Source organism: Protomyctophum parallelum, assembly GCF_964188405.1.
Source record: "Protomyctophum parallelum genome assembly, chromosome: 13".
Lineage (NCBI taxonomy): Eukaryota > Metazoa > Chordata > Actinopteri > Myctophiformes > Myctophidae > Protomyctophum > Protomyctophum parallelum.
Genome location: NC_139708.1, coordinates 3724052 through 3736476, shown reverse-complemented (window position 1 = coordinate 3736476; position 12425 = coordinate 3724052). Strand labels below are relative to the sequence as shown.

Sequence of the window (12425 nt, the reverse complement as noted above, 5' to 3'; positions counted from 1 at the left end):
TCATATCAAAATCTTCATTGAGACCTAAGGGTTGTAAACTTTCTAAAGTGTGGTTCCAATAGAGCTCTCTCTGGCATAACCTTCTGTAGACATCACCCCCTCTCTGAAGAGTAATCTGCTCAATTCCCTGGAACCTAAGGGAGGAGATAGGATGTGAGTGATTATTAAAGTGACAGGCTACGGGGTAGTTTTCATCTTTTCGTAGTTCGTTTGTAATAATATTTTTCTTCGTGATGTTTTCTCTTGTCTAAATGGACCGCTAAACCCCTTATCTTAAGGGCAACTTCTTTGCCTTTTATTACGAACAAACTTTAATAGTTCAACTAGCCAATTTACATTGACACTTTGTGAGCTTGTAGACTGGCTATTTTAACTATTCAAAAATGTTTAGCAAAATAGTAAAAAAAAAAAAAAAAAAAGGCAAAGAAGTTTAGGGATAAGGGGTTTAGCGGTGACGAAAATGGAGCCCTTAGTGTCTTTGGGTGCCTTGTAGTTCACTGAGAACTACAACTCCCATGAGCTATCATTCTAATTGAAATGTTTTGACATAGGTGTGATCAATCATCCAATCAAGTGATGAACATTTATTCTGTCCTATGTCACTTTTTGATCATGCCTGAAGAAGGTCAGTAGACCGAAAGCTTGCTAAATAAACACATTGATTGTGTGCAGATCTGAGTGTGCGGATGAGCGGTGGTTCTTTTTATATTAAGGACCCCCAGTTTGACATGCATATTAGTCTATACCGACCCCCATTTAATGGCATTTATATCTCTGGGACGCCAATTAATATTGTAAAATCAATGTTCATTTAACTCTGAGAGCTTACAAATTTTGTACACACAAATTTTGCAACTCTCTGAGTTACAGACCCATAAGGGTCCATTTGGTTCCTAATTATCATTTAGCTGGGGACCCCCTGGAACTCTCTCAAGGACCCCTGGAGGTCCCAGGATCCCACTTTGGGAACCACAGCTGTAATGGAAAGCCTAGCTGTTTGGACAGAGGACAGCTTCCCCCATATAGCTTCATGCAATACCTCTTGTCAACATGACCAGAGGATGTAAATGTATCAATATAATATAATGTGCTATACAATTAATAGATGAAGGTTATCTAAAGTTACTGATACTGTAGGTCACAAGTGTCACAATGTTTCCAGCTTGGGGCGCACAATGATTTGCCCATATTGTTCTCATCAGAAGTTCCAAGTTGCACATGTACAGCCTGCCTCGTGCGTGCAGGGCTTGCGTTACCTGTGCCCAAAGTACACTGAGATACTGCACTGACTGTCTGCTGCTGCTCATTACCTGTGCCCAAAGTACACTGAGATACTGCACTGACTGTCTGCTGCTGCTCATTACCTGTGCCCAAAGTACACTGAGATACTGCACTGACTGTCTGCTGCTGCTCATTACCTGTGCCCAAAGTACACTGAGATACTGCACTGACTGTCTGCTGCTGCTCATTACCTGTGCCCAAAGTACACTGAGATACTGCACTGACTGTCTGCTGCTGCTCATTACCTGTGCCCAAAGTACACTGAGATACTGCACTGACTGTCTGCTGCTGCTCATTACCTGTGCCCAAAGTACACTGAGATACTGCACTGACTGTCTGCTGCTGCTCATTACCTGTGCCCAAAGTACACTGAGATACTGCACTGACTGTCTGCTGCTGCTCGTTACCTGTGCCCAAAGTACACTGAGATACTGCACTGACTGTCTGCTGCTGCTCATTACCTGTGCCCAAAGTACACTGAGATACTGCACTGACTGTCTGCTGCTGCTCATTACCTGTGCCCAAAGTACACTGAGATACTGCACTGACTGTCTGCTGCTGCTCATTACCTGTGCCCAAAGAACACTGAGATACTGCACTGACTGTCTGCTGCTGCTCGTTACCTGTGCCCAAAGAACACTGAGATACTGCACTGACTGTCTGCTGCTGCTCATTACCTGTGCCCAAAGTACACTGAGATACTGCACTGACTGTCTGCTGCTGCTCGTTACCTGTGCCCAAAGTACACTGAGATACTGCACTGACTGTCTGCTGCTGCTCATTACCTGTGCCCAAAGTACACTGAGATACTGCACTGACTGTCTGCTGCTGCTCATTACCTGTGCCCAAAGTACACTGAGATACTGCACTGACTGTCTGCTGCTGCTCATTACCTGTGCCCAAAGTACACTGAGATACTGCACTGACTGTCTGCTGCTGCTCATTACCTGTGCCCAAAGTACACTGAGATACTGCACTGACTGTCTGCTGCTGCTCATTACCTGTGCCCAAAGTACACTGAGATACTGCACTGACTGTCTGCTGCTGCTCATTACCTGTGCCCAAAGTACACTGAGATACTGCACTGACTGTCTGCTGCTGCTCATTACCTGTGCCCAAAGTACACTGAGATACTGCACTGACTGTCTGCTGCTGCTCATTACCTGTGCCCAAAGTACACTGAGATACTGCACTGACTGTCTGCTGCTGCTCATTACCTGTGCCCAAAGTACACTGAGATACTGCACTGACTGTCTGCTGCTGCTCATTACCTGTGCCCAAAGTGCACTGAGATACTGCACTGACTGTCTGCTGCTGCTCGTTACCTGTGCCCAAAGTGCACTGAGATACTGCACTGACTGTCTGCTGCTGCTCGTTACCTGTGCCCAAAGTACACTGAGACACTGCACTGACTGTCTGCTGCTGCTCATTACCTGTGCCCAAAGTACACTGAGATACTGCACTGACTGTCTGCTGCTGCTCATTACCTGTGCCCAAAGTACACTGAGATACTGCACTGACTGTCTGCTGCTGCTCATTACCTGTGCCCAAAGTACACTGAGATACTGCACTGACTGTCTGCTGCTGCTCATTACCTGTGCCCAAAGTACACTGAGATACTGCACTGACTGTCTGCTGCTGCTCATTACCTGTGCCCAAAGTACACTGAGATACTGCACTGACTGTCTGCTGCTGCTCATTACCTGTGCCCAAAGTACACTGAGATACTGCACTGACTGTCTGCTGCTGCTCATTACCTGTGCCCAAAGTACACTGAGATACTGCACTGACTGTCTGCTGCTGCTCATTACCTGTGCCCAAAGTACACTGAGATACTGCACTGACTGTCTGCTGCTGCTCATTGCCTGTGCCCAAAGTACACTGAGATACTGCACTGACTGTCTGCTGCTGCTCATTACCTGTGCCCAAAGTACACTGAGATACTGCACTGACTGTCTGCTGCTGCTCATTACCTGTGCCCAAAGTACACTGAGATACTGCACTGACTGTCTGCTGCTGCTCATTACCTGTGCCCAAAGTACACTGAGATACTGCACTGACTGTCTGCTGCTGCTCGTTACCTGTGCCCAAAGTACACTGAGATACTGCACTGACTGTCTGCTGCTGCTCATTACCTGTGCCCAAAGAACACTGAGATACTGCACTGACTGTCTGCTGCTGCTCATTACCTGTGCCCAAAGTACACTGAGATACTGCACTGACTGTCTGCTGCTGCTCATTACCTGTGCCCAAAGTACACTGAGATACTGCACTGACTGTCTGCTGCTGCTCATTACCTGTGCCCAAAGAACACTGAGATACTGCACTGACTGTCTGCTGCTGCTCGTTACCTGTGCCCAAAGTACACTGAGATACTGCACTGACTGTCTGCTGCTGCTCATTACCTGTGCCCAAAGAACACTGAGATACTGCACTGACTGTCTGCTGCTGCTCATTACCTGTGCCCAAAGTACACTGAGATACTGCACTGACTGTCTGCTGCTGCTCGTTACCTGTGCCCAAAGTACACTGAGATACTGCACTGACTGTCTGCTGCTGCTCATTACCTGTGCCCAAAGTACACTGAGATACTGCACTGACTGTCTGCTGCTGCTCATTACCTGTGCCCAAAGTACACTGAGATACTGCACTGACTGTCTGCTGCTGCTCATTACCTGTGCCCAAAGTACACTGAGATACTGCACTGACTGTCTGCTGCTGCTCATTACCTGTGCCCAAAGTACACTGAGATACTGCACTGACTGTCTGCTGCTGCTCATTACCTGTGCCCAAAGTACACTGAGATACTGCACTGACTGTCTGCTGCTGCTCATTACCTGTGCCCAAAGTACACTGAGATACTGCACTGACTGTCTGCTGCTGCTCATTACCTGTGCCCAAAGTACACTGAGATACTGCACTGACTGTCTGCTGCTGCTCATTACCTGTGCCCAAAGTACACTGAGATACTGCACTGACTGTCTGCTGCTGCTCATTACCTGTGCCCAAAGTACACTGAGATACTGCACTGACTGTCTGCTGCTGCTCGTTACCTGTGCCCAAAGTGCACTGAGATACTACACTGACTGTCTGCTGCTGCTCGTTACCTGTGCCCAAAGTACACTGAGACACTGCACTGACTGTCTGCTGCTGCTCATTACCTGTGCCCAAAGTACACTGAGATACTGCACTGACTGTCTGCTGCTGCTCATTACCTGTGCCCAAAGTACACTGAGATACTGCACTGACTGTCTGCTGCTGCTCATTACCTGTGCCCAAAGTACACTGAGATACTGCACTGACTGTCTGCTGCTGCTCATTACCTGTGCCCAAAGTACACTGAGATACTGCACTGACTGTCTGCTGCTGCTCATTACCTGTGCCCAAAGTACACTGAGATACTGCACTGACTGTCTGCTGCTGCTCATTACCTGTGCCCAAAGTACACTGAGATACTGCACTGACTGTCTGCTGCTGCTCATTACCTGTGCCCAAAGTACACTGAGATACTGCACTGACTGTCTGCTGCTGCTCATTACCTGTGCCCAAAGTACACTGAGATACTGCACTGACTGTCTGCTGCTGCTCATTACCTGTGCCCAAAGTACACTGAGATACTGCACTGACTGTCTGCTGCTGCTCATTACCTGTGCCCAAAGTACACTGAAGATACTGCACTGACTGTCTGCTGCTGCTCATTACCTGTGCCCAAAGTACACTGAAGATACTGCACTGACTGTCTGCTGCTGCTCATTACCTGTGCCCAAAGTACACTGAAGATACTGCACTGACTGTCTGCTGCTGCTCATTACCTGTGCCCAAAGTACACTGAGATACTGCACTGACTGTCTGCTGCTGCTCATTACCTGTGCCCAAAGTACACTGAGATACTGCACTGACTGTCTGCTGCTGCTCATTACCTGTGCCCAAAGTACACTGAGATACTGCACTGACTGTCTGCTGCTGCTCATTACCTGTGCCCAAAGTACACTGAGATACTGCACTGACTGTCTGCTGCTGCTCATTACCTGTGCCCAAAGTACACTGAGATACTGCACTGACTGTCTGCTGCTGCTCATTACCTGTGCCCAAAGTACACTGAGATACTGCACTGACTGTCTGCTGCTGCTCATTACCTGTGCCCAAAGTACACTGAGATACTGCACTGACTGTCTGCTGCTGCTCATTACCTGTGCCCAAAGTACACTGAGATACTGCACTGACTGTCTGCTGCTGCTCATTACCTGTGCCCAAAGTACACTGAGATACTGCACTGACTGTCTGCTGCTGCTCATTACCTGTGCCCAAAGTACACTGAGGTACTGCACTGACTGTCTGCTGCTGCTCATTACCTGTGCCCAAAGTACACTGAGATACTGCACTGACTGTCTGCTGCTGCTCATTACCTGTGCCCAAAGTACACTGAGATACTGCACTGACTGTCTGCTGCTGCTCATTACCTGTGCCCAAAGTACACTGAAGATACTGCACTGACTGTCTGCTGCTGCTCATTACCTGTGCCCAAAGTACACTGAAGATACTGCACTGACTGTCTGCTGCTGCTCATTACCTGTGCCCAAAGTACACTGAGATACTGCACTGACTGTCTGCTGCTGCTCATTACCTGTGCCCAAAGTACACTGAGATACTGCACTGACTGTCTGCTGCTGCTCATTACCTGTGCCCAAAGTACACTGAGATACTGCACTGACTGTCTGCTGCTGCTCATTACCTGTGCCCAAAGTACACTGAGATACTGCACTGACTGTCTGCTGCTGCTCATTACCTGTGCCCAAAGTACACTGAGATACTGCACTGACTGTCTGCTGCTGCTCATTACCTGTGCCCAAAGTACACTGAGATACTGCACTGACTGTCTGCTGCTGCTCATTACCTGTGCCCAAAGTACACTGAGATACTGCACTGACTGTCTGCTGCTGCTCATTACCTGTGCCCAAAGTACACTGAGACACTGCACTGACTGTCTGCTGCTGCTCATTACCTGTGCCCAAAGTACACTGAGATACTGCACTGACTGTCTGCTGCTGCTCATTACCTGTGCCCAAAGTACACTGAGATACTGCACTGACTGTCTGCTGCTGCTCATTACCTGTGCCCAAAGTACACTGAGATACTGCACTGACTGTCTGCTGCTGCTCATTACCTGTGCCCAAAGTACACTGAAGATACTGCACTGACTGTCTGCTGCTGCTCATTACCTGTGCCCAAAGTACACTGAGATACTGCACTGACTGTCTGCTGCTGCTCATTACCTGTGCCCAAAGTACACTGAGATACTGCACTGACTGTCTGCTGCTGCTCATTCCATCCTATTGTTTCTAGCTAGCAGTATGCACATTCTATTGAGGCATGAGGTATATCCACAAATTCTGTTAAAATGCCAGACATGTAGTTATGATACAGGATACCAGTACCAAAATACTATAATACTGTATGTACTGTAGTCTTGTACTGTAGATAGTAAGAGTAAAACAAGTTTTGTCTCCGGTTAATGTGCATTGCATTGTACATTTCTATCTACGCTCCCATCGTGGTTAACCATTCAGGTCAGACCACAGCTCATTAACTTTGAAATGCTGGAGTAATTGACCATCATTGAGAAAAATGGAAATACATATTACAAATTAATTAAATAGTTAGACACTCAGTCAGTCTGCTTTCTAATTTATGTTTTTTTTCTTCATAGCAGTGAAAGGATTCAGATAATATATTCCAAGACAATTATTAGATAAAATAACGTACACCTTTATTGACCCCCAGAGGGGAAAATTCAATATACTGTACAGTAGCAGCAGCATTTTATTATTAATACCCTATTAAAAGATATAGTATGGATCAATTGATAAGTATCATTTTGCTCATGTCATTAGTTGTGTCCGTCTTTCACAAACAAATTACTATTCAACGGATCTGACGGCTCAGTAAATACAATTAAAAGCCTATACCGTATACACTGGAGTAACACTGTGTTATACACTGGAGTAACACTGTGTTTAACCCATTCTGACCTGAGATCAGATTCATACGAGGTTTCCACTGGACACACACTGGTCTGATTAACCCATTCTGACCTGAGATCAGATTCATACGAGGTTTTCCACTGGACACACACTGGTCTGATTAACCCATTCTGACCTGAGATCAGATTCATACGAGGTTTTCCACTGGACACACACTGGTCTGATTAAGTCCATATATGGAGCTGGCCTGTTCTGACATCACAACACTCCATATTTGGGCATGCCTGACACAGAACTCCATATAGGAATAAAGGGGACACAGAGAGACAGATACAGAAATCCATGAATTGCTGTACTTTTTGATGAGAAATATTTTGTATGGAATATATTACATTGAGTAAAATACGTGAGTTTAGAGATGGTTTGGCAAAAGTTAAGTTTAGTGTTCTAGGGTTAATGGGTTAATTAAACCCAATATCCTTTCTTTGTATCTTAGTATGTATCTTATCTTACTCAACCTATTGGTTTTATACCTGTATATATCTTGTGTGTATCTTAGTTATGTACAGTACTCAACCTATTGGTTTTATACCTGTATATATCTTGTGTGTATCTTAGTTATGTACAGTACTCAACCTATTGGTTTTATACCTGTATATATGTTGTTTGTATGTCTGGCCTCATGGGTTAAGATGGTGGGTGGGTGGGGAGGATTGGGAAAGGAGTTGTGGAGAAAATGTCAAAAAAACAAAGAGTTGTATTTTCTTTCTATGAAACTTGCATGACGTCATATACTCTTTGAATAAAATGTATTAAGCCCAAAATGTGAGCATCTCCTCCAGCACTGAGAACAGAGTATAGGTTGTGGCTGTGGTGACTCACGTCGGGTTGGTGGTGAGCCATGAGCACAGAACCAGAGTATAGGTGTGGCTGTGGGTGACTCACGTCGGGTTGGTGGTGAGCCATGAGCACAGAACCAGAGTATAGGTGTGGCTGTGCGGGTCACTCACGTCGGGTTGGTGGTGAGCCATGAGCACCTGAGAACCAGAGTATAGGTGTGGCTGTGCGGTCACTCACGTCGGGTGGTGGTGAGCCATGAGCACTGAGAACCAGAGTATAGGTGTGGCTGTGTGGGTCACTCACGTCGGGTTGGTGGTGAGCCATGAGCACAGAACCAGAGTATAGGTGTGGCTGTGGGTCACTCACGTCGGGTTGGTGGTGAGCCATGAGCACTGAGAACCAGAGTATAGGTGTGGCTGTGGGGGTCACTCACGTCGGTTGGTGGTGAGCCATGAGCACGGCGAAGTTGGTCAGGTGACTGCAGGAGCAGGTGGTGTGTGTTCCGTTGGTGTCCAGCAGGCGGCAGCCCTGAGACGACCACGCGCCCGTCATGGAGCGCTCCGAGTAGTTCCAGAACGAGCAGTTTGGACTGTAGTGGTTCTCCAGCTGCATGGGGGGGGGGGGAGGAGGAGGGGAAACACACAGCGAGGATGATGATGATGACACACCATTGTTAACCCATTTAGACCGTACAACGTGTGGGAACGTCATGTATAACTAATCAACCGACGGGTTGCTAGGACGTCTTTTTAGCGCATTTTCATTGATATCAAATGAGAATATATTCCGATCAGAAAGAATGCCTCATATCTGATTTTTTTTCCCCACCCTAAAACATGATCATCAGGTATTTTCATTAGGCAGGCTATAAAAGAGAGAAAAGAAAAAAAGTGAAGAAAAAGTTGGCCGAGTGGCCAAGGCTCCAAAAAGTGACAGACTCCAGCAATACCTCTTAGGGTGTTTTATTTTCCCTGGTTGCAGTGTATTTTCAGTAGAACACCGGTCTAACAAACAAAAGAAACACTGAAGACTTACAAAACTTACAAAAGACAGAAAATTGGAAACCAAACCCAGAACTTGAGAAACTCCATCAGGCTAAAACCCTTCCATCAAGGGCCCCCAGCAGCTCTCCCTGGGTGTTACCTTCTGGTTGCCCAAGCCCAACTGAACTGACACACTGCCCCTTTTATACTAGGCAAGACAAAACCAAGGAACAGTTCTGTAATTGGTAACACATTTAACTCAACATCTGGCTAACTACGGCCCCATGAGTTAACTTACACAATTACCTAGGTTTACTAAACCAATTAAATACATTACATATGCGGCGATGCACCACAACATCAAGCTAAATAGAAAACATAACACAAGGCTCTTGTAACCCAGACAGACACCCCTCCTGCTCTATAGCACTTGGTACCTTCCTCCACTCAGTCAAGAGGATCACCAGTTACTGCAGGAGAGCCAGGTGCCAAACAATCTTAATTAAACACAAATGACACCAAACATATTAATGCTGTGACAATATTTGCAAAGTATTTGTTCTCTTTTACAATTCACTGTGAACACAGTCTCCCAAGCCGGCCGGCAAAGTTAGGGATGCAACTGTGTAATTTAGGCATACGCATTGTTCTCCATCAGGGGTATGTGTATAGGGCAACGGGCTGCCGTGACACTTCCAAAAAAATCCTTTTCTGGTCAAAAAGTGCATGTTATATGTGTGGTGGGGGGCTCAGTGCGTCCACCACGGAAAGTAAGCTTTCTAAACACACAAGCCGTCTTTGTATTGGTGAGCAGCAAAAACCTTTTTTTTTCTCGCTACAGTCGAGAGGCTGGTCTGCATTTCATGCGAGCGCAGGATGTGGAGAGTAGCATAGCTTGAATGCAAAGGCATTAGAGCTATGGACCAGAGCTGCAGATGTATGAGTGTGAACACCCTTCCACCACATTAACCGGATCTGTTCCATAACGAGATCATCTCGTGAATAGCTATTGTATCCTACTGAGCCAACCTTGAGATTACGAGATTTCATTAAAAAAAAAAACCTTTTGTTAGCTTCCGCCGCTAGCATCCATAGGCCTCTCAGTGTAGAAACAGCATACATGATAGTCCGCAGTAAACGTGCTCAGAATGGCATAAAATGCCATGTTTATAACCTATTAAAACGTTAATCCGAGCCGCGCTGATCATCATCGCTGCTCTGGGAACCATCGCCCATCCCTTACACTCAAGGGCCAGTGAGGCACTCCAACGTTGAAGCGCTGGCCCTAGTGGTAAGAGGAAGGACTGCAGGCGGACCCGTGATTCATGACGAGGAAACCCCGTGCAGCTGGGCTTTAGCATTGAGTGCTCAGTTGCACTTCTGCATTGGACCACCAACATTCTTAGGTCCATTGCGGAAATGCGCCCAAAAGGCGGAAATAGACGGTCCTTCCGAGTGCTTCAAAACGCCACTGAGCAACTTCCACTGCCAGATCAGTCTCTATCCTTTTAATACTCTATGCTTGCACTACAGATACAACACTACATCACTTCCGGCGCGTCTTCTATGCTTATTTTGCAGATTTCTCTGGCACTAGTGCCACGTTCTGGCGTGGTGGGTTGGGAGGGAATATGATAAACACACCTGTAGGTGTCTGAGCGTGAACACCACTGGCTCGGTGAGGAACACCCTGCTGGACTCCTTGTTGATGGAGGCGGCGATGACGTGGGAGTTGACCGCCAGGCCACGCCCCCCGCCCTGGCCCGGCCCCCGCCGGCCTCCAGCTCCATCTTGACCGTGGCGTTCTCGGTGGACAGGAAGGAGCCCAGGTTCTTGTAGAGGACGAAGACCACCTTCACTTGGCCTGGAGGGAGGGAGAGAGAGAGAGAGAGAGAGAGAGAGGAGAGAGAGAGAGAGAGAGAGAGAGAGAGAGAGAGAGAGAGAGAGAGAGAGAGAGAGACAGAGACAGAGACAGAGACAGATGACAGAGACAGAGACAGAGACAGAGACAGAGAGACAGACAGACACGGATAGAGAGAGATGGAGAGAGACAGGAAGCAGGTTGGGAAAAATAAATAAATATGGATATTACGTGAAAAGAGACACAGACAGAGGGACGGGGGAGGAAAGATGAGAAAAGAGAGACAGCACAGAGAAATGGGGGCATAATATGGTAATGACAGAGAGAGAGAGAGAGAGAGAGAGAGAGAGAGAGAGAGAGAGAGAAGAGAGAGAGAGAGAGAGAGAGAGAGAGAGAGAGAGAGAGAGAGAGAGGAGACAGAGAGAGAGAGAGAGAGATGAGAGATGAGAGAGAGAGAGAGAGAGAGAGAGAGAGAGAGAGAGAGAGAGAGAGAGAGAGAGAGAGAGAGAGAGAGAGAGAGAGATGAGAGAGAGAGAGAGAGAGAGAGAGAGAGAGAGAGAGAGGAGAGAGAATGAGAGAGAGAGAGAGAGAGAGAGAGAGAGAGAGGGAGAGAGAGAGTGAGAGATGAAGAGAGTGAGAGAGAGAGAGAGAGGAGAGAGAGTGAGAGAGAGTGAGAGAATGAGAGAGAGAGAGAGAGAGAGGAGAGAGAGAGAGAGAGAGAGAGAGAGAGAGAGATAGAGAGAGAGAGAGAGAGAGAAGAGAGAGAGAGAGAGGGAGAGAGTGAGAGATGAGAGAGAGAGAGAGAGAGAGAGAGAGAGAGAGAGAGAGAGAGAGAGAGAGAGAGAGACAGAGAGAGAGAGACAGAGATAGAGAGTGAGAAGTGACAGGGCGAGAAGGAGGGAGACGGAGAGAGGGAGTTAGTGGAGGTTAGAATGATGGTAAGGAGCGTTTCATTTTGACTGGTGGAAGAGAGCGAGATTTAATGCGGAGGGCAATGGAACATTCATCCCTCAAGCATTCACAGATCTCTTATATTCCATATGAATATTTCATGTGCGTTTGTTTCAATCATTCTAATCTCGTTCCCCAGTGCAGAGCCGCATGGAGACAGAAAACAGGGGAAAAGGGGGCAGGGGAGGAGGAGGAGTGCATGATAGAAGACGAGGATGGGGTGGGGTAGGTAGGATGGAGGTGAAATGGGAGAGATGAGAGAGGGGGATAAGATGGCGGAGAGAGACGGAGAGCGAGAGAACGGAAGAGGAGGAGAGGAGAAGAAGCGCCCAAGTGCTGAGATTGCTCTGTCAGGCTGCATGGCGCACGATAGTAATCTACACGCACGCCTCCACCAGCTATTCTATTAACCCATTCTGACCTGAGATCAGATTCTAAAAATGTCAGTCGCTCTTCGATTTTTCAAAAAATAGCAGACCTACAAGCTCGTATCGCGCCACTCGGTGGCGCGATATGAGCTTGTAGATC

At 47.1% G+C, this 12425-nt stretch overlaps 1 protein-coding gene across 1 annotated transcript in view; it reads right to left on the bottom strand.

Moving 5' to 3' along the window:
• The window catches only part of adgrl1a (adhesion G protein-coupled receptor L1a), a gene marked incomplete at its 5' end in the record, with an annotated part of 105459 nt that overhangs the window by 30124 nt on the left and 62910 nt on the right, over positions 1-12425 (bottom strand). Inside the window, 4 exon segments of the mRNA XM_083780474.1 lie at positions 8536-8537; positions 8540-8708; positions 10730-10842; positions 10845-10949. Coding sequence (XP_083636600.1) covers positions 8536-8537; positions 8540-8708; positions 10730-10842; positions 10845-10949 — 389 coding nt within the window.